The 19,142-nt window shown below is 35.2% G+C and overlaps 1 protein-coding gene across 1 annotated transcript in view; it reads left to right on the forward strand.

Moving 5' to 3' along the window:
* The first annotated feature begins 6,300 nt into the window (after window positions 1-6,300).
* LOC145666925 (DENN domain-containing protein 10-like) overlaps window positions 6,301-19,142 on the forward strand; it is a 46,362-nt gene continuing 33,520 nt past the window's right edge. Inside the window, exons 1-6 of the mRNA XM_081734526.1 lie at window positions 6,301-6,451; window positions 8,124-8,320; window positions 8,975-9,071; window positions 11,789-11,920; window positions 16,444-16,547; window positions 17,748-17,846. Coding sequence (XP_081590652.1) covers window positions 6,406-6,451; window positions 8,124-8,320; window positions 8,975-9,071; window positions 11,789-11,920; window positions 16,444-16,547; window positions 17,748-17,846 — 675 coding nt within the window. The 5' untranslated portion in view covers window positions 6,301-6,405. The remainder of the gene's footprint in view (window positions 6,452-8,123; window positions 8,321-8,974; window positions 9,072-11,788; window positions 11,921-16,443; window positions 16,548-17,747; window positions 17,847-19,142) is intronic.

Here is a 19,142-nt window from a genome sequence, read left to right on the forward strand (position 1 = left end):
TCCCGGTGCGGTATAAGTTTACTTTATGGGTTATGTGGACATTTTTTGTGGTAGTGAGCTGAGCGGATACACTCAGTACCTATACTAGAAAATTGTTCGCTTTCTTTATTTTATTTATTTATTTATTTATTTAGCCTGTTTTGACTTACAATATGGAGAGTATCTCCTATAAGTTCTACAGTTGTCATACATATAAATCAAATTGTAATTACAGCTTATTACACCATTTGAAGTACAAAATTATAATAAACATCACATGTTAAATTTGTTACATAATTACATCAAATTCATACATCGTTATCATTTGCAAATTCCTGAACTGAATAATATGCTTTAGAAAGTAACAGAGTACGAATTTTGTTTTGAGTATTAAAATTTACCTCTTTATAATGTGATGGTAACATATTATAAAGTCTCGTACAATTTAAATAAACATTTTTTTGGTACTTGGAGTAATTTTGTTGTACTACGTAAATGTCGTTTAATTGCCGCGTGTTGTATGCATGAATATCTCTTGTTTGTATAAACATCTGTTTGTTTTGTTTCACGAAGTGTATACATTTATATATGTATAGGCTTGGAAGGGTTAAAATTTTTTGTGATCTAAATATTTGTTTACATGATGTTCTTTTATTTAGTCTGAATATTATTCGTAGTATTTTCTTTTGTATCCGAAATGTTTCCTGACTGCATGCGGCTGACCCCCAAAAGATAATTCCAAAACTGAGGAGTGATTGGACTTTTGCATAGTATATCGATAATAAGCTATTTCGTGAAACTGTATCTCGTAACCTAAAGAACGCAAAACATAAAGTAGTCAATTTTTTATTTAATGTTTTAACATGGGTTTGCCAAGACAAATCATCATCGATGTAAACACCAAGTAATTTTGTTGCATTAGAATACTCAATTTGTTTTCCATTAATGTTTAGCGAAGGGAAGGATGGATTATTTCCTGGAAAACGAAAGTTAATTGCGACTGTTTTATCTGTATTTAGGAGAAGGTTATTTGCATTCAACCAAGTAACTATTTTGCTTATAACCTTTTCTGTCTTGACCAATACTAAATTTGGGTCTTGTTCAGTAATAACTATATTTATATCATCAGCATATAACATGCATTTTGTGGGGTGTAAAGTTTTTATCAGATCATTTATATAAATTATGAATAGAGTAGGGCCTAAAATAGAGCCCTGAGGGACACCTCTGGTAATTTTTGTTTGCTTTGAGAAGAAAGTGCAGGATCGATTTGATTCAACTTTTGTAATTTGAACAGTTTGGCATCTATTTGTTAGGTAGGATGAAAACCACTGGTTTGCTACGCCACGTATGCCATATTGAGACAATTTATTTAGCATAATATTGTGATCAATTTTGTCAAATGCCTTTGACAGATCGATGAATAAACCTATAACATAATTCTTATTATCGAGTGATTTCAGGACATCTGTAAGAAAATCAAATAAAGCGGTATCAATACTTTTATTCTTCTGAAATCCGTGCTGAAAAGTCGAGATAATATTATGATTTATTAAAAATTTGCTAAGACGTTTTGCCATGACTGATTCAAATATTTTTGAAAATATCGATAGCACTGAAATAGGTCGATAATTTGTCATGACATTCTCATCACCCTTTTTAAAAGTTGGAAGAACCTTAGCATTTTTAAGTAGTGTGGGAAATATACCGTTTTCTAACGAGAAATTTATAAGGTAACAAAGTTGATATGTGATATGTTTCGCACATTTTTTAATTACAGTGGAAGGAACTTCATCCATACCTGAAGAACTGCTGTTTGATAAAGATTTAATTATTCCTATTAACTCATCTACAGAAACTGGATATAAGAACATAGACTTTGTGTTTATTTCTCCTTGATTTGGGAGTTTCTGCATTATTTTTGAGTGAGCAGTATTTTTCGTTTGATCAGCTGAATTCACAAAATGATCGTTAAATATATCTGCAATTTGCTGTGGATTGTTTATAACTTTACCATTTAGTTTAAGATATTCTACACTCTTAGGCCTGCTTGTGCCAAGAGTTTTATTGATTATTTGCCACATTGCTTTAGTCTTATTTCGGGCACTTAAAATCAAGCTATTGTTTTGCATTAATTTTGCTGCCCTTATGACCTTCTTATAGGTTTTCCTATACAGTTGTACGTATTTCTTGAAATCATCAGATTTAAAATTACCAGATTTAAGGATATTATTAAATTTTATCAAATTGGTACTGGATTTTCTAATTCCATTTGTAATCCAACTTTTATCAATGCGTTTCGAAATAGTACGACTTTTTAGGGGAAAAGCAATATTAAAATAATATAAAAATATGTCCATAAAAGCTTTAAACTTTTCATCCATGGAACTATATTTATATATCTCCTCCCATTTTTCTTGACTTATTAAATGACACATATATTGAATATTCGACTCTGAAAAGGATCGCTTTAAGGCTGTATAGTTTTTATTTTTAACTAATTTATCTATCAATGGTAATTGTACGTATATAGCGTCATGATCTGAAAAACCAGGATTGAAAACACGTGATACATTTATTGGTTGATTTTTCATAATTATGAACTGATCTAAAGCTGTTTTTCCAAATCGCGTGGGTTCATTTATAACGGCATGCATATTAAATGTGTTCAGCAAACCTTCTAACTGGGACTTATACTTCGAGTCAATTAACCAATTAATATTCACATCACCACAAATAATTACATTTCGAGGCTTAACAAACAAATGATTCAGCATGGATTCTAATTTATTGAAGAAGATAGACATATCGCCAGCATAAGGTCTATATAGACATATTATGTAAACATTAGACTCATTTAGTTTCAGGGCCGTTGTTTCAATGTGCATTTCACAGATGAACTGACTTATATCTAACTCAGTATATTTTACATTATCATTTGTAAAGATACAGACTCCGCCGTGCTTCCTTTCCAAACGACAATAGAATGATGCTAACTTAAACTTACTAAAATTCACTAATTTTATTGCGTTGTTATCAAGCCAGTGTTCAGAAAGACATACAATGTTTATATTGTTTAATTTATCTAGGAGCACTTCTAATAATTCAACCTTTGTACCAAGCCCTTGTACATTATGATGATAAATATTTAATGGAACTTTGCATAATTTTTCTGGCTGTGAACTAAAAAAGGAAGTTCTTCCACATTTGAAAAGGAATTTACCATATTTTCATTCCTACTTTCTGGATAAGGGAGGGGTATAGGACAGGTTACTATGTTACGTTTTATCATTTCACTTAGTTTGTTACAAATGTAATCTTTACCATTACGATTTAAATGCATACCATGCCTTGTGTGGTATTCCCTTGGCATACTACTAACATCTAACAGCCTTACATTCCCAAAGTGCTTACACAACCTCTTCAAACTCTCGTTTGTTTTCAGCACTTCTTTGTTTACACACGAGAAATCAGCAAGATCATATCTATAAGGCAAATTTACAACTATTACATTTGTATGTGTCATATAAGGCAACCTTTGACGCAGTGTATCTGTAACATTTTTTGATTCATTTTTTGACACATCATTTGTGCCTCCGAATATAATCACTGTATCCTCTTTTGTGAGTTTATCAACAGATGCCATGATAGGTTGGGTTACTTCTTTAAGATTTGCGCCTGGTTTAATTAAACCTTGTACACCAATATTATTTACCTTATCTTTTAGCATAGAGGACATATTACGACCATGGCTATCAGAGTAAATAACAATTTTACCTGCTACTTCCTTTGTTGGTGTAGATTTCACTGCATTATTCACAGATGACTTCACCCGAACTATTCTTCGTGTAGGAGATATCTTTCCTTGTACTTCAACAACATCAGGTTCCATCAACACACTATACCGGTTTTGTGTAGGTATCACTAACTTATCAGCTCTTGTAGCATTAGTCAGTTCAGTAACAGGTTCTACAACTGTTTTCACATTAGTTACCTTTTCTGCACTCTTCATTGGTGATGTACATGACAGTTTTGCAGCTGACATATTTTGCACCCTTGCACTTAGATCCTGTGAATTTAGGGTACTGCTCACACCTTTTTTTCGCAGCTGGGAAGAACATTTGGTACTACTGTAAATATTACAGCTTTCACTACTCACCACGCTTAGGTCTACTACTTTTTTGTTACCATTTAAGCCACTGGACTTAGCACCTTTTTGAACAACCTTACTCCACGTATTGTTTACTTCACTTGTGTTAGTCGATTCATTACTATAGTGCTGGTGAAATTTCTGGACATCATTACTTAAGATCTCAATTATTTTACGTAATGTAGCAATCTCTTCATATATTTTAGGAAATTCATCTAACACTGCTTGAAAGTTTGAAACTTCATGTCGATCATCACTTGTTTGAATTACAGTATCAACACATGAAATACAAGACCATTTATTTTTGATGTCAGTTTTCTTCACGCCGCTACATTTGCCAATATGAAATATATGTTTACAAACATCACAGCGTATACTGTTTTTTACTACTTTTTTACATTTATAACACTTCTTAACCTGAGTTTCACGATTTCTTCCATCAGGTGAACAAGAACATACAACCATATTGGACGCCACACTATTATTACAGATTCCAATTAGCTTTCCGCGCCTGATAACTGTCCTCATTTACATATGCGGACAAGTCATTTGATTTTCAGTTCTATAATCTGGTGGATACAAGGATCTACAGACCTTTTTCCAGCTGATACAGACTCCCTCTTGTTCGTATCTCGCTGCCGAATTTTCGGAATTACTAATTTCAATAGCCTATGAAATTCTGAATAGTCCACTCTGTTGATTTTTTTTTTTTTTTTTTTTTAGGAACGAGGATCTTCTGTATGTAGTTCATTATTCACCATTGAAAATACGGTGCTTTACTGTGCATTATTGGGGCGAAGAATTCACTCACTGACCAGCAGCTCCTCTTTACTCTTTCTCTCTCGTTTATTGGGGGAGGAGAGAGCGGATTTTGTGTCAACGGAGCAGATATCACTGCTACGGCTATTTCATCTTCGGATGAACTCATATTCTGAAATAGATAAACAATAATATTTACAATTATAACAGCTGATTGCCCTGTGCATAACACATTCTTCAAGTGTTTTTGTCTGTTTAATACATCGACCACGAGAGGCTCTGCTGGTAAAACCTACCTAGTTTTAAGGATCGTCTGAGGCCCCTACATCACCTCAGGATAAAAGAAATTGTATGGAAGTTTGAGTTAAGGCGGATTTTCATGTGTCCTTTACCTCCGTGAGTTGCGAGCGATTGTGCTAAACAGCCAATGAAATCACGCATCGGAGATGGCGCGCTACACTCGCGTCAGAGTAGAAATTTGTTCAATTCTGACGGAAGTAGCGCGCGTACACTATTGTATTCACTGACTAACATGGCGGAAGTCGCAAACTTTCTATTTTACGCATGCGCATTAGCTAGGGAGTAGTAATTTGGCGCAATACACGCACGGATGTATGAAAACGAAAATAATTTACGGTGAATACGCTACATGTGATGCTTCCGTTCTAACGCGGGCATGAAAATCCGCCTTTAAGCAACACTCTTAAGTTGTAGCCTGGATTGAGGCCTTAGTTCAGATCCGTGTGAGATGGGCTTTAGTGCTATAAATATATACAATCAATCTATTATATAAACTCATTTTCTTAAGGATAGGATAGATGCTTCGATCCAGTCAACAATGCTTAGGCCTTAATTATTATTAATACTAGCACAGAGATTTTATATAACTTTGTGTAACAGCCACAAAATTTAAGAAACTTAACCGACAGAGATAGATACATCAAAAAGTCTCTATACACCTGAATCGTATACGAGCATGTTTGGAGGCTCATGGGGGACATTTCCAACATTTGCTGTGAAAATGTGTGTGTATATGCTACGTCCTGTACATAGTGCTTTTATGCCATAAAATATAATAAATTTTGAGTAAAATAATTTTCTCGTTGCTTTGAATATGTGACAATTCAGGTGTACAGAGACTTTTTGAACGCTCTGTATATAAACACGTAATGCATGCAGGTCAAGCTTAAGCTCACCACTCAAAATAATTGTTGAAAAAACATTACTCTTTCTCTAATTTCCTTCTAATCGTTATCTAAATGATTTGAGCTACATTTGTAAAAGTAAAATTACTTAGTATTTAATTCTGACACCTGCAGCAATTTGTTTCTTATAAACATGTCTTTTCATGCAGGGTATTAAATTTTACTCGTAAATTTTGCCAACTTTAAAGTGTCTAAACGTGATTAGCACCAAACCTTTACTGTGAATTGACCTGTGAACTAGTAATTTTCGACATATGCTTACTTGATAATGTATTTCCTGGTGCTGGCAGTATTGTGAAGTGGGGGGAGGATATGAACATGGCGTCGTGTGTTGATTTGATAGCGAGCAATATAATAGGTAAATAATTGTGTTTAATTTACTGGTTATTAAAATATGCTGTACTTTATTTATAAAAGCTTATAACATAATATTCAGTATATTTATGCATGCTTTAGTTTCGGTATTAATGTTTTCAAATATATAGATAACCAATTTGTCGAGGAATTACTGTGACAGTTCTGAAATAGTTCGACAATAGAGTAATTTCTTTCAAGCTCTCATAAACGTAATGTAATGTTGTAGAAGGTCTTTGTGCTAGTAATAACAATTAAACATTATTCATTGGGTTTAAGCAGTTGCTATAAAAAAAAAAAAAAAAAATCGTACCCGTTGAGTATGCGTGTACTTTACATCAATATACGTCAAGTGAGGAGACAGATTTTAAGATGTTATTTATTTGTCTGAGGTGTGAAAGAAGCTTAAAGTTTTTACGTGTCAGGTAGGAAAGAGGCTTGAATTTACATTAGTATATATTTATTTATTTTTTGCGTCAGTGTCATTTAGTATCTCCCAGATCTCGTTTTGTGGCTCCAGAACCGAGTACCTTATTTTTGTCTAAATTGCGATAAAGATAGAGGCATTACTGCTGTATCGCCGGACCAATTCGAAAATCGAAAAAAGTACCAAAATGTACTGCATTCGGTTATATTTGGTTGGATTAGATTACGTTATTAGGCGTGTAGTTTTACTATACGGATCCATAATATAAGTAGTAGTAGTAGTAGTAGGAACGGGTTAGAAGCTCCGCAGGGGCTAGCTGGGTTCAGTTCTCGACATGAAATGGGCAAATTAAAGACGCCCAAATTTTTCTTGGGTTAAGTTCTAAAGTTGGGCGTCCGTTTCCAGCAATTTTTTAAAAATTTACAGGAAAGATATGGATAATTTGATCGTTTGTGTGCTTGATAATATATAAGGGTTTCGAAAAATCTGTTTATTTGATATATATAAGCGGTTATAAACATGGGACTATACGGCGAGCAGAGGGAACTACTTGGCGCAAGGTAACCGAACAGTTGCATTGTGTTAAAGTAACGAGCATTTATGTTATCAACATAACGAATGTACAAGGGCAATGAACTAACAGTTTTAACATTTGTGAAGCAATACGTTGATAACGAGCAAAATCTTTTAAAAGTTTGTGAAGAGCACGGATTAATTAACCTAATAACAAATTGCAGAAAATGTGGAAAGGAGATGACAGCGAAAAAACGTGGCGAAAGCGGACGCCCAACTTCGGAACAAATACCTTTTTCTTGCCCCTTTTACAATCTATGGATCAGAATATTGCTAAGAAGGTACACAAGAACTAAGAAGAAACTTCTACTCGTTTCTAGACATGCGCAGTAAGTTGATTATTGCATGCAGTCTTTCTCTTTCGAAGTACTGTTTTCATCCGGTTTTATCCATATTAATCCACTATTGCATCATCTTGTCTCTTATTTGGTTCCGTCCTTTAAATCCATCCATCATCCACTGGCTCAATTCTTTCAACTACATTGAGTGAATCTCCCTATTGATTCTGCCGAAGACAATCTGATTCCTTTCAGAGATTTGATCTTTTATTCCACTGAAGGCTTCGTTCTCTTGGAACGAATCGTTTCCGGAACTGCCCATCATTAGTTTTGTATGTTTGACTATATGGAGGGGATAATTCATGAATAACTGACTTATATGTAAATCTTTATTCTAGAAAAAGACATAAATGGAGATGTATTATGGACGTGGACCTACCCCTCTGTTACTGAGCAACAACAATCATTGGTCATGAGGAAGTGTTGTTTGGAAGGAGAGCATGTTTGCCTGCAGCCTTTTGTATATGGGCATTTCAAAAAGGCGTGGTATTATATCAGCTGTACTGAGGTTTTGGAGTCAGACAATCTACCTCGGGTAAGTAACGAGTGGTTCTGCTTATGCAGAGTTTACTGATAAATAGCTATCTTCTTTTTTTCTTTCTTTATTGCATGAGGGACATCACTAAAAGAAGGAACGTTTTTAGGGGGTGAAACGCAAATGACAAATAGTATGTACGGAAAAAATTATGGTTTAAAAATTGCATGCCTTACTCCGCGTTTCAGGGTATTCCCATACATATTGAATCAGTTACCGTAGCGTGATATGATACCAGTTTTTCTATACCGTTATTGTACTCTGTTGCCGACACTGTATTCAACCATATATTTCAACCAAGTCTTGTTTTTCCTACACTGTACGATTCTCCAGTCTAACCATTATTTTTTTTTCTCCACTAAACTCCACCTGTTGAACCTTATTCCAACATGGCGCTTAACTGGATGCTTCGTACCTTTTTGTACGTTCTTTAGTTATTTTTATTCTTTTTTCTCTTCTTCTTTTTCTTTGTCTGATGTAGCATTTAATGAAAAAGCTCAGTGTACATTTTAGTGTATGTGAAGTAGAATATGGATATATCTGTTTTTTGGTATGTAATTCATTTCCCCTTGTCGGGATTCTTTTGTTACAACCAGATATATACATCATCAGTTGGATGCGCTGCTTCATTTGTTTTTCTCACTTTTTTTTCAGGTCAAACAATTTGCTCTAGTGTTGTGGACGAAGGACTTCAATCCTGAGAAATACGAAGCACTGTGCAGAATACTAAGTAAAACGTACTGTAAAACAGGTAATTTTTAGATTGTTTTTAAATTTAACTTTTTGCAGCAAACAACAGTAATAGTGGCTAAATTAAATCAGTTACTTTACACGATAAATCAAATAAATTGCTTAAGCTATTTTTGTCTGTGATGTCGTATTTAGTGATTTTTGATTATGGAAGGCACTGTGCCATTGTACTTGTTAACTTAGATACAAATTCAGTATCTGCAGCCATTGGCATGTTTCACTGAAGCACACTTTCTCGCGCTCCGATCTCAACAACTAGTTCCTCGAACGGATGCACTTTTACTGGCAAACGATTGGAGCCAGGCCAGTGAAGATAAACTCCATTTAGTTAAATCTATTGTGAGCAATTGGCAGATATCGCCGAGATAAAGTGATCTTAACTTGCTTGCTAATGGGACACAGTCATCTCTACATTCCTATTTATTGCTTGGCGCTAACCATCCGTTGTGTGAAGATTTTATTGTCTCACGGAGTATTCAACACATTCTTGTAGAATGTTGTAAATACACAGGCCTCAGGAAACGTGTGGGGCTGCCTAATTTCATAATTAGGTTTTTCCCACATTTACTCATGAGGTTGGAGTAGTTAACGTAGGGAAGGTTCTAGAACACAGGTCCCCCTTTATAAATATAATGATATGTGTTTACGTACCTGGTTTTGATTCCTTTTTCGTTCCTTGTTTTGTTTGTCTTTTCTTCCAGTTTTTAATACTCGTTTTATCGTTGAAATATTTAATAACACTGAACTTTTACCTTCAACTTCCATCACCCTATTTGTTATTTGTCGATTGTTGGGAGAAATCATTTTATGCAAGTGGCATTTTTGTTAGTTAATAGTTTGAAATGCTCCTAATTCACCTAACATGGCCTCTGGGTGATGGACCTAGAGGGAGACCTGTGCTCTAGAACGTTGCCGTTAACGTACTTAAATTTTTTGTGTTATGTGTTATTATTATTGCTATTTTTGAATTATATATTATGTTTTTTAATTTTAAAAAATCCTGTAACATTTTCGTCAGCTGTATTGTAATTATTTCAGTATCATATTTCGTTGAAGCTGTGTTTGAATTTCACTATTTAAGAAGTTTTATTTTGACTTTTAATATGCATCGTAAATCTTCCATTAGCCTTATCATGACGGGGACAACCAGTCTCGCTGTTGACATTCACATAAGACCACAATCAATCAACAAATTCAGCATAGTAGATATAGTGGCTCAATCGTAGAGGGCTCACCTTTGGTGTGAGGCGTTCGTGGGTTGATCCCAGGTCATATGGCCTTGCAATGGACAGCACCATGACTATCTGTTTCCTCGAAGTGTTTTCCTGTTTTATCTTATTCTTTCATACCACAAGTTCTATAATCATCATCATCTTTTAGCCTACAGAGAATATTCGTAGAACACTGAACTCAAGATTCCGTTTTTTATCAATTCAGCAAAAGATATACTGCTGAATCATTATTTTATTTATTTATAAAGTATCTTATTGTTATATTGATATGAATATACCAGAACTGTCATGATACGTGGCACTTTAGTGAGCTTTCTTCTATTAACGTGGTTCGCTGTTCGAGTTCTAGTGGACTGTTTCGTACTACACATTTTTTTTTTCTTTATGCCATTATATTGAGAACAATTCGAACTAGGCCTATACAGTAACAATAAGTTACTGCCACTTCGGAAAATGCCCATCATTCTTAATGATATATATTAAGGGAAATAATCTAAGGGATACGTGTAATAAATTTTTGTTTATGTTACAGGTGGATTTATTTGTAATACTTCATTATAATGTTACACAGGTATCATTTTTATGCAACTTGTATATATAATGAAATAAAAATAAAAACTTATTTATTACCTTCTGTCTCGGTGTTTCTTTTATTTGTCCACATATTTTTCCATCAATTTTCTTCTGAGCATCGCCAGAGGTTCAGTTCATTTTTGCAGTTAACAGCTGGCAAAGTGGCCTATTTGATTGTTAAACATATTATTTAAGTGGACTGGAAAAAGACCTCAAAGTCTTACACATCGGAGAAAAAAATATTAATAAATAAATAAAATAAAAAAGTGATTTTGGAAGATATGTGATATATGTAGACATTAGATGGCATATTGGTGAGTAGGGTGCACCTTACAATATAATTGGTAGCAAAGATTAGAAAACAACTTTGCCTTTCAATATAATTGTTGTTTTCATTATTTAAAATACATATTACTATCTTACAGTTTAAGAATTATTTTAATATTTCAGGAGTTACTACATTTTAGCATGTGACCGACTTTTTGCATAGCTTGATTTAAGCTTATTTCACCATTCAATGAGGTTTGATCGTTATAGAAATGTGTCTCAGGTTAGTAAATTTGGTTATAATACTAAATTTATGCCATAAACTTTCCTTTTTCTTGTAGTGGCGGTTATCAAACAGATTTATGGTATAAATTTTGGTTTTATATTTAAAAGAAGATGAAAATTTAAAAGAATGTGTCACACACACACACACCTATAAAAATAAACTGAACTTCTAGCGATGTCCGCAGGAAAATTAATGAATGGAATGCAACGACCAATTAGAGAAACAGAAGGTAATGAAAGCTTTTATTTTTATTCCGTTATAAGTGGATATCAAGTAAAAACTTTGATAAAAGTGTTTTTTTTTTTTTATTTATTTATTTATTTTTTATACTGGTGTTTAACTAATGATTATTTGTCATAGGCAATCCAGCGATGTTGTTGCAGTTATATTTGAGTGTAGTGACAAGAGGAAGTTGTACGACGGAGGAAAACGGAACTTTCCTGGCTAGAGATTTTGATCAACGAAAGGCTTACACGAATACAAATATTAAAGGTAAGTTAGTTGTCTTCAGCGTGTTTGTGCAATCTGCCTCGAAAGATGAAATATTGTAGACAGATTATGTATTAAATATGCTGTTTCTTCTTTCCGTCGATAGCTGTACTAAGTTCTCCAGGAATTAAATGATTTTTTATTTTATTTTACTTTCCATGAAGTCCCTATAGATCATTTCCTTTTAATTACAACAACTATTTGTACTAATCCTAGGTTTATTCATCGTGTTCTCTGCATGGCTAAAAGATGTAGAGTTACAGTTTGTTGTTAGTCATAAAAAAGTGTTTTGGAAATGGGTGTGATTTAAAGAAGTGTTTGGAAAATATGTGCAATTATGGTGTGTGAATTGAAGTTAGAACATAATAAAATACAAACCTATCAAAATGTGAAGTAGAGTGTTTTCAATTGTGTAGATCCGCCAGGAACTGGACCTGTATTACGTGAACAAGTCGTCACTTACCTTTTGCAGATATGCAGCAATCTTTGATCCGGGATATATTCAAGAGACTGTGTGAACGATATGAACATTGTCTATAGTGAGGCGGTGCACACTTTGAACACTTAGATCGCGTCTTGTGTAAGTCATCAAGCTAATAATGTATGTGTTAATTTATTTCTGGAGAAATAAATTTTCTGATGACAACAAGGCAATATTTTTCGTCTTTTGGTATCAGTACTATATATTATGGCACGTAGTGTATTGAAGATCATAAACTGTATAAAATAAAATCAATGCAGAGTAATACAGAATAGCCGCAACGTCTGGAATCAATGGTGGTATCCCACTGGTAGAAGATACGTTTTCCAGACGCTGGACTGGAAGAAGGGGGAGTATGGAATGGGACATCGCGGATCCTCATATCAGTCTTTGTCATATGGGAATTCGGTAATCTGACAGAATTTGTTGTGAAAATCCGGAATGTAGATTATCCTAGAAGAAAAAAATACCACTTAAACGAAAGCGTGGTATCCTCTCATATTGAAGAAAACTGAACACGGTCAAACATTTGAGGTGGTATGTTGAGAATGGCGGTAGACCAGGTAGATCACTAAGGTAATAGGCTGTTTATTCTGTAAGTGCCATACATACGTATCCTATGGAAATGTATGTTGAACTCGTTTCTTTTTCTTTCGGTAGTGGATCATTTCAATTTAGTAATTCCAGGGTTAGTTACTGAATTTGGTTCCGCTCTTTTGTTGGATAGGTATATATCTGTGAAAAGTGAACGATTAAGAATGGCTGAAGTTCTGTCAGGCATAAAATAAATATGGTATTATCCTCTCCGCTAGTCTAGTGGACAGCACGAGAGGCTTTGGCGCATAGAGCTCCGGGTTTGATTCGTTAGAAGAGTATTGAAGTATTATGGTGGTCCGGCTTCCAGGGCTCATAGCGAGTCACTTTTTTTAACTAAAAGTTACTTTTTTGGGAGGTAAAGTGACTTTTTCGTGTGATTTATGTTTTGCATTGCCAGTTTTCTAAGAAAAATATAAAAAATAAATGGAAGAAGGCAGAAACTTGTTACTCATTACTTTTCTAAAAGCTTCAGTACTTGCTGGCACATGCGAAACAGTCAGCTTTATTCTCACTTCAGCTTTTATTCTTTCTAAAGCACAGTCGATGGTTGGTGGATGCTTAAGCTCTCACGGTGGGATTGAGAACCCTTCTATGTCTATTCTTTCTTCTATCATAATAGTCTTTTAGTTTTTTCTCGTAATAGTTAACGCTCCGCTCAACGTTGTGTGTGTGTATTTGTATGGTCCATCATGTTCGTCTTGTGTTACGTTTCTTGAATGTTCTTCTTAAGAGGAGATGATGAAATTGAATATTTCATGGCTTTGAGAACTCTCAATGCTAAGTTAAATATAATGTCTGGGATGAAGAAATTGGGAAATAGGCCAGAACTGGTTCCACTTACTCAGAAGCTTCTTACATCTGCTAAGTTTGCTTACTGTAACTACATAGCATACTTAGGAAACCTAAGAAAGGAGGAAGCTCAAAAAGAAGAAGTAAAGAAGAAAAGATGAAACAAAACACAAACAGAGAGTTAATGGAGAAATTGACAAAGGAAAAAGGGTCATGATGAGATTTTAGTCACTTTTTCGTGTGCTGTTGGTCACTTTTCAACTATTTACAAAAGACCAGACCACTATGAGCCCTGGGCTTCCATAAACTCTGTCCATATCTCATATAGCCTCGATCCTGAGAAGTGACGCTAAACTTCATTATACGCAGGTATAATGTACTAATGAAATAAATTGTACTAGAACTGAATCTTAACGTCTGAAATTTTGTACTGTATTTGAATACTCTAGAGTCAAGTATCATATATGAGTTGAACATCATTCGTTTCTTTATTTGGAGTTAGACGCTCCTTTTCAGCACTGAGATCATGAGAAATATGAGCATATAATGTAACGAGAATCAAACCACTTATTTCGCATAAAACGCTATTTAGACACATATTTTTGAAATACCTCCATTCTCTAGTAATACGAGGGTCGTTCAGAAAGTAAAGAACGATTGCGCATCGCGCTCGGCGCTGACCCCTCACCATTGCGACCGCCTGCGCAGGAGTGATCTCCTTCCTTCACCTCAGTGTAAGCCGAGTCTCAATGTTGTGCGGTCACGGTACTTGTTTTTGCAGCGATTCACAATAGCAGTGCCAATCAAAAATCCCGCCAAATGTGAAGTACGGAGTGTCATTCGCTTTCTGAACGCGCAAAAAGTTAAGCCTATTGAAATTTATAGGCAAATAAAGAATGTTTATGGTGATGGTGCAATTAACAAGTCATCAGTGAGGAAATGGTGCATTGTGTTTAATCAAGGGAGGACCAACGTGCATGAAAAGATCGGAGTGGGAGGCCATCACTTATTACGAAAGAAGTGAAGAATCAAAGAAAAAATTCCCGAAAACGTCACTTATTCCCGAAACTTACGGAATTTTTGGGTGGAAAACAGTTCACAAATGATGAGCAACTCAAGCAAGCAGTGACAGCCTGGCTGATGAGCTGCAGATCTTTAGCGGCAGATGAGTATAACATCGGCGTTGAAAAACTGGTCCCACGTTCTAACAAGTGTCTTGACAACTATGGCGATTACAGAGAAAAGTAGAGTAAGGTAATGTGGTTTTGTAAATAAAATTTTGTGCTGATATCTTCTGTTTTTATTTAACCATGCCAAAATGTTCTTTACTTTCTGAACGACCCTCGTATTTACAGGTAGTGGACGTTAAAACTGAAACACTTGTGCAAATAGCATAGGATGTTCGCGGGGTTCCCCAGAGCCATCTGGTAGTTTAAATCGTACTTTTAGGCAATGAGTTACATGAGCGGGTCCCTAACAGTAAAGAGGTTCGTCAGTGAACGTTAAATCGTGTGTGTGGATTGGTATAATGGAGGCATACTTCAAAAGAAGGCAGATTGTAGGGGTCGCCTGTAATAGGTGCATCTGTGTCCAGAGCTGCAACAATCCGTGACGTATCATGAGCTATAGTATCCAGGATGATAAGTACGTATGAACAGGAGGGACGAACGACAACCAGAGGAGCAACTGCGTGGGAAAACGGAAGATGTCTGAAAGGGACGTTAGGTCATTGACTAGGATTGTTGCAGGAAAACGGAAAACCACCGAATCGGCAATCACGTCAAGTGAATACAACCTCACAGAACATGTGTGCATGAAAACAGTCCGTCGATAGCTGCATAAGGTCAACATCCATGATAGGGTTGCGATACCGAAGCCTTTCATCAGTAGCACAAATGCCACAAAGCGGGTTCAGTGGTGCCAGAAGCATAAAACCTGGACGTTGAATGGTCTAAACCGTGCCATATTCTCGGATGAGTCAAGCTACACTGTTTTCCAAATAACGGGGAGAGTGTTGGTCTGGGGAAGCTCTTCTGATGAATACAACCCAGACTGCTTGGTACTCACAGTCAAACATGGAGGCGGATCCGTGATTGTTTGGGGTGCACTACCATGGCAGATTTTGGGCCTCCTAATTGTTCTAGAGGGTCGTATCACGCCAAGGACTATAGGACCATTTAGACCCGATGGTTCGGACACTTTTCGCGGACGGTGATGCAGTGTTCCAGGATAACTGCCCCATACACACTGCTAAACTTGTCACAGATGGTTCGATAAGAATGACCAGAGTGAGGCTGAACATCTGCGATGATCCGTTCAATCGCTAGATCTCAACATTATTGAGCCTGTATGAAGTTTGTTAAAGGATCAAGTGAGGAAACATTTCCTCCAGCAGGTGCACGTGCTGAACTTGTCACTGTGATTCAAGAAGAATAGCTGAAAATCGCTCTGCAAAGAGAGCAGGACCTCTGTCAATCCTCCCCAAGTCGTATTGCTGCCACAACACCTTATTAAATACAAATTGTGGCTTTCAACCTGGTTTCGGTTTCAGTGTCCACTACCTGTATGTTTTCTACAGACTACAAAAATTGCATAGTTGTTATGTGTATATTTTCTGTTTATTGAACATAACACTGAAAACAATTTTATATTGTTTCAGATCTTATAAACACATTCGGCTTAGAGACGATACTTATATACACAGCGCTTCTGTTGAAGAAGAGAATAATAGTGTATCATCACAGTCTTGAGCTACTACTCAGGGTATGTATAAATTCTTGATGTATACTTTTGGTTATATACCTCTTAAATTTTCTCGGGTTACTATCATTTCTTACTACTGCGTCTTAATCGTGGCAATTATTTCTAACAATTTACTTGCATTTCGCCATTTCTTTTATCTATCAGAGTAAAACAAAGCGTTAAACTAAATATTTCATCTGAATCACACGCAGAAACAATATATACACATGGCCACGAAGCAAGCGCCTTGTTAATAAATGGTGAAAGTCTGTTAGCAATACGTAGAAAATTTTGATGAGAAAATTAGTATTTTAAGAGAGAAGTCGAAAACAGTCTCCGCGCAATTCACTATGAAGAAATCCGGAAGAGAAAACAGCAGTCCAAGTGAGTCATGCGTCGAACCTGAGTTACCCTTCTCGCTGGTGCCGATGATTGATCTTTTTATGCCAAAGCACTGATGGCAGGACATCAGTTATCCATGATGAATATTGAACATAACAGATCTTGAAAGATAGTGTGTATCCATAAAAGAACTCACAAAGACAAATATAAAATCTCTTGAATGAACTGAAAGTCGAAGCGATCCCCTTGATGTATCTATCAGTCTTGGATGTCGGAGATCTATCTTCGCGTTGCGCCTATCAATCATTTTCGTTTAGCTATTGATGCTTTTGAAACTTGGTAGCGCTTACTTGGAAGATTTTTCAGGAGGATGAATTGCAAAGTAAGTGACATTGGTGTCCTCATTAGTTATCTCTATACGGCTTGCGTTTGTCTTCAAGAGTGAAATAAAATGTATCACGTGTTAAGAAGATCCTAAGCAAAGTTGACTTTATTCCCTGTTTTAACATAAAAATAATAATAATAATAATAATATATATATATATATATATATAAAACGGCGGAATGAATGAAATGAATTAGGGATGTTAAACTTAATTCAAAATCGAGCTACGGATAGTTCCTCTTTCCATTTTCTTTTCATCTTCAGTATTTTTTTTTTCTGTAATATTAGAAAAAATTACAAACTGACATTTTCACAGATTAGGATAATATCTATTTGGAGTCCATTTTACATTGTTGTTAATTTCCTCACAATTAATGATACATTTGCTTCATTTGGCATTGGAACCCATAAAATAATAAACAGTTTAGTAAATTATAGATGTTGTGACATTGACTGACATAACATTAACATCATGTTTTGTCTTTTTTTTTCAGTCAGTGAGGACGTTTCCTGCTATCATGTGGCATAGGGATGGATGGGAGTGTTTGTATCCTTGGGTAGATTTAGTGCCTGAAGAATTGATAGACTTGAAAGTACGTATTTCTTGGTAAGAGTATCTCTTCCTTTTATAAAATCTCTCTTGTTTAGCAGTACAATCAATTTGATTATAATTAAATGTTTAAATACTTAAAAAAAATGTACAAATTAAGAGAAAAAAGTAAGTTAGCTTCTAAATATTTCATAGATAAACAAAGATATTGTGAGCTGTGTCCTAGTCTTTAATGGAACTCGATGGTATTTTACGTTATTATTTTCATATTGGAAAAATTTCTTCCCACATAGGTTATTAGAGCGAAGTGAACCGATTTCATTCTTACCCTCCTTATGTAAATTGATTCTATGGGTATCGTATTTGCATCACGTAATCAATCATGACGAAGTTTTTCACGGCAGTATTGACCACTGACGGGAAGGACATGGGATGATCGGATTCTGAATCGCACGCACCAACGAGGAATAATCACTCGAAAACACTTTTCTCCTATAGAGTTCAGTGGAAAGTGAAAAAGATGACAAATCACGAAATTGACAATATAGAAATGCATTTTTTTTAATTATACGAGAATGACATTTAGGGTTGTTTTATTTAATTCAGACTTAAATCGATTTTTTTGGGGAGGGGAGGAGTTTATAATTTAAATCAAATTTATTAAAGTTCATGAACCAAGAATTTTACCAATGTGCTTCATTTAATTCATATTATAGAGGAGACTTTAAGGGAGTGATTGAATACATTTTAGTTCAGAATTGTACATATCGTGGTAATACATATATAGCCTATTCACAATAACTATATGTAAATGAAATCTATGTTGACCAATAACGGAAAAAAGAGGCTGAACTATTTGAAATTAATTTTTCAACCGAGTTACTGCCTACTTCTGACTGGATTTATCAAGTCAATTAAAATGCACTTCTAAGGGTTAGGAAGGGGGAGGGAGTGAATTTTTTCAGAAGTAGACTATCTCAGGAGATTTGAAGTTAGAACTTGGCATATCAATTCCGCTTCTAACTGTGGGGGAACGAGCAATCTATGTATTTGTTTCCTCCGCATTCAAATCAACATTGTCTGTCTCACTATCACGGGGCAACGGCTGAATCATTTGAATTGAATTTTTGAATGTACTCATTCTTTGTCTTGGGTTGGGCTTTTACCACATTACTTCTAAGGTAAGTATCCTAAGGGAAAAGAGGATTCATTATTTATAAGTGTGTCTCACGACTCTTGTTAGGGAGGTTGAAACTTGGTATATAAACTTCGGGTACTTTGTTCGAACAGATTTTTGTCTTGTCACTGATATTAAAATGCGTATGTTAAAGGTAGAGAA

This window comes from Thermobia domestica, chromosome 12, assembly GCF_964235325.1.
Source record: "Thermobia domestica chromosome 12, izTheDome1.hap1.1, whole genome shotgun sequence".
In the NCBI taxonomy this organism is placed as follows: domain Eukaryota; kingdom Metazoa; phylum Arthropoda; class Insecta; order Zygentoma; family Lepismatidae; genus Thermobia; species Thermobia domestica.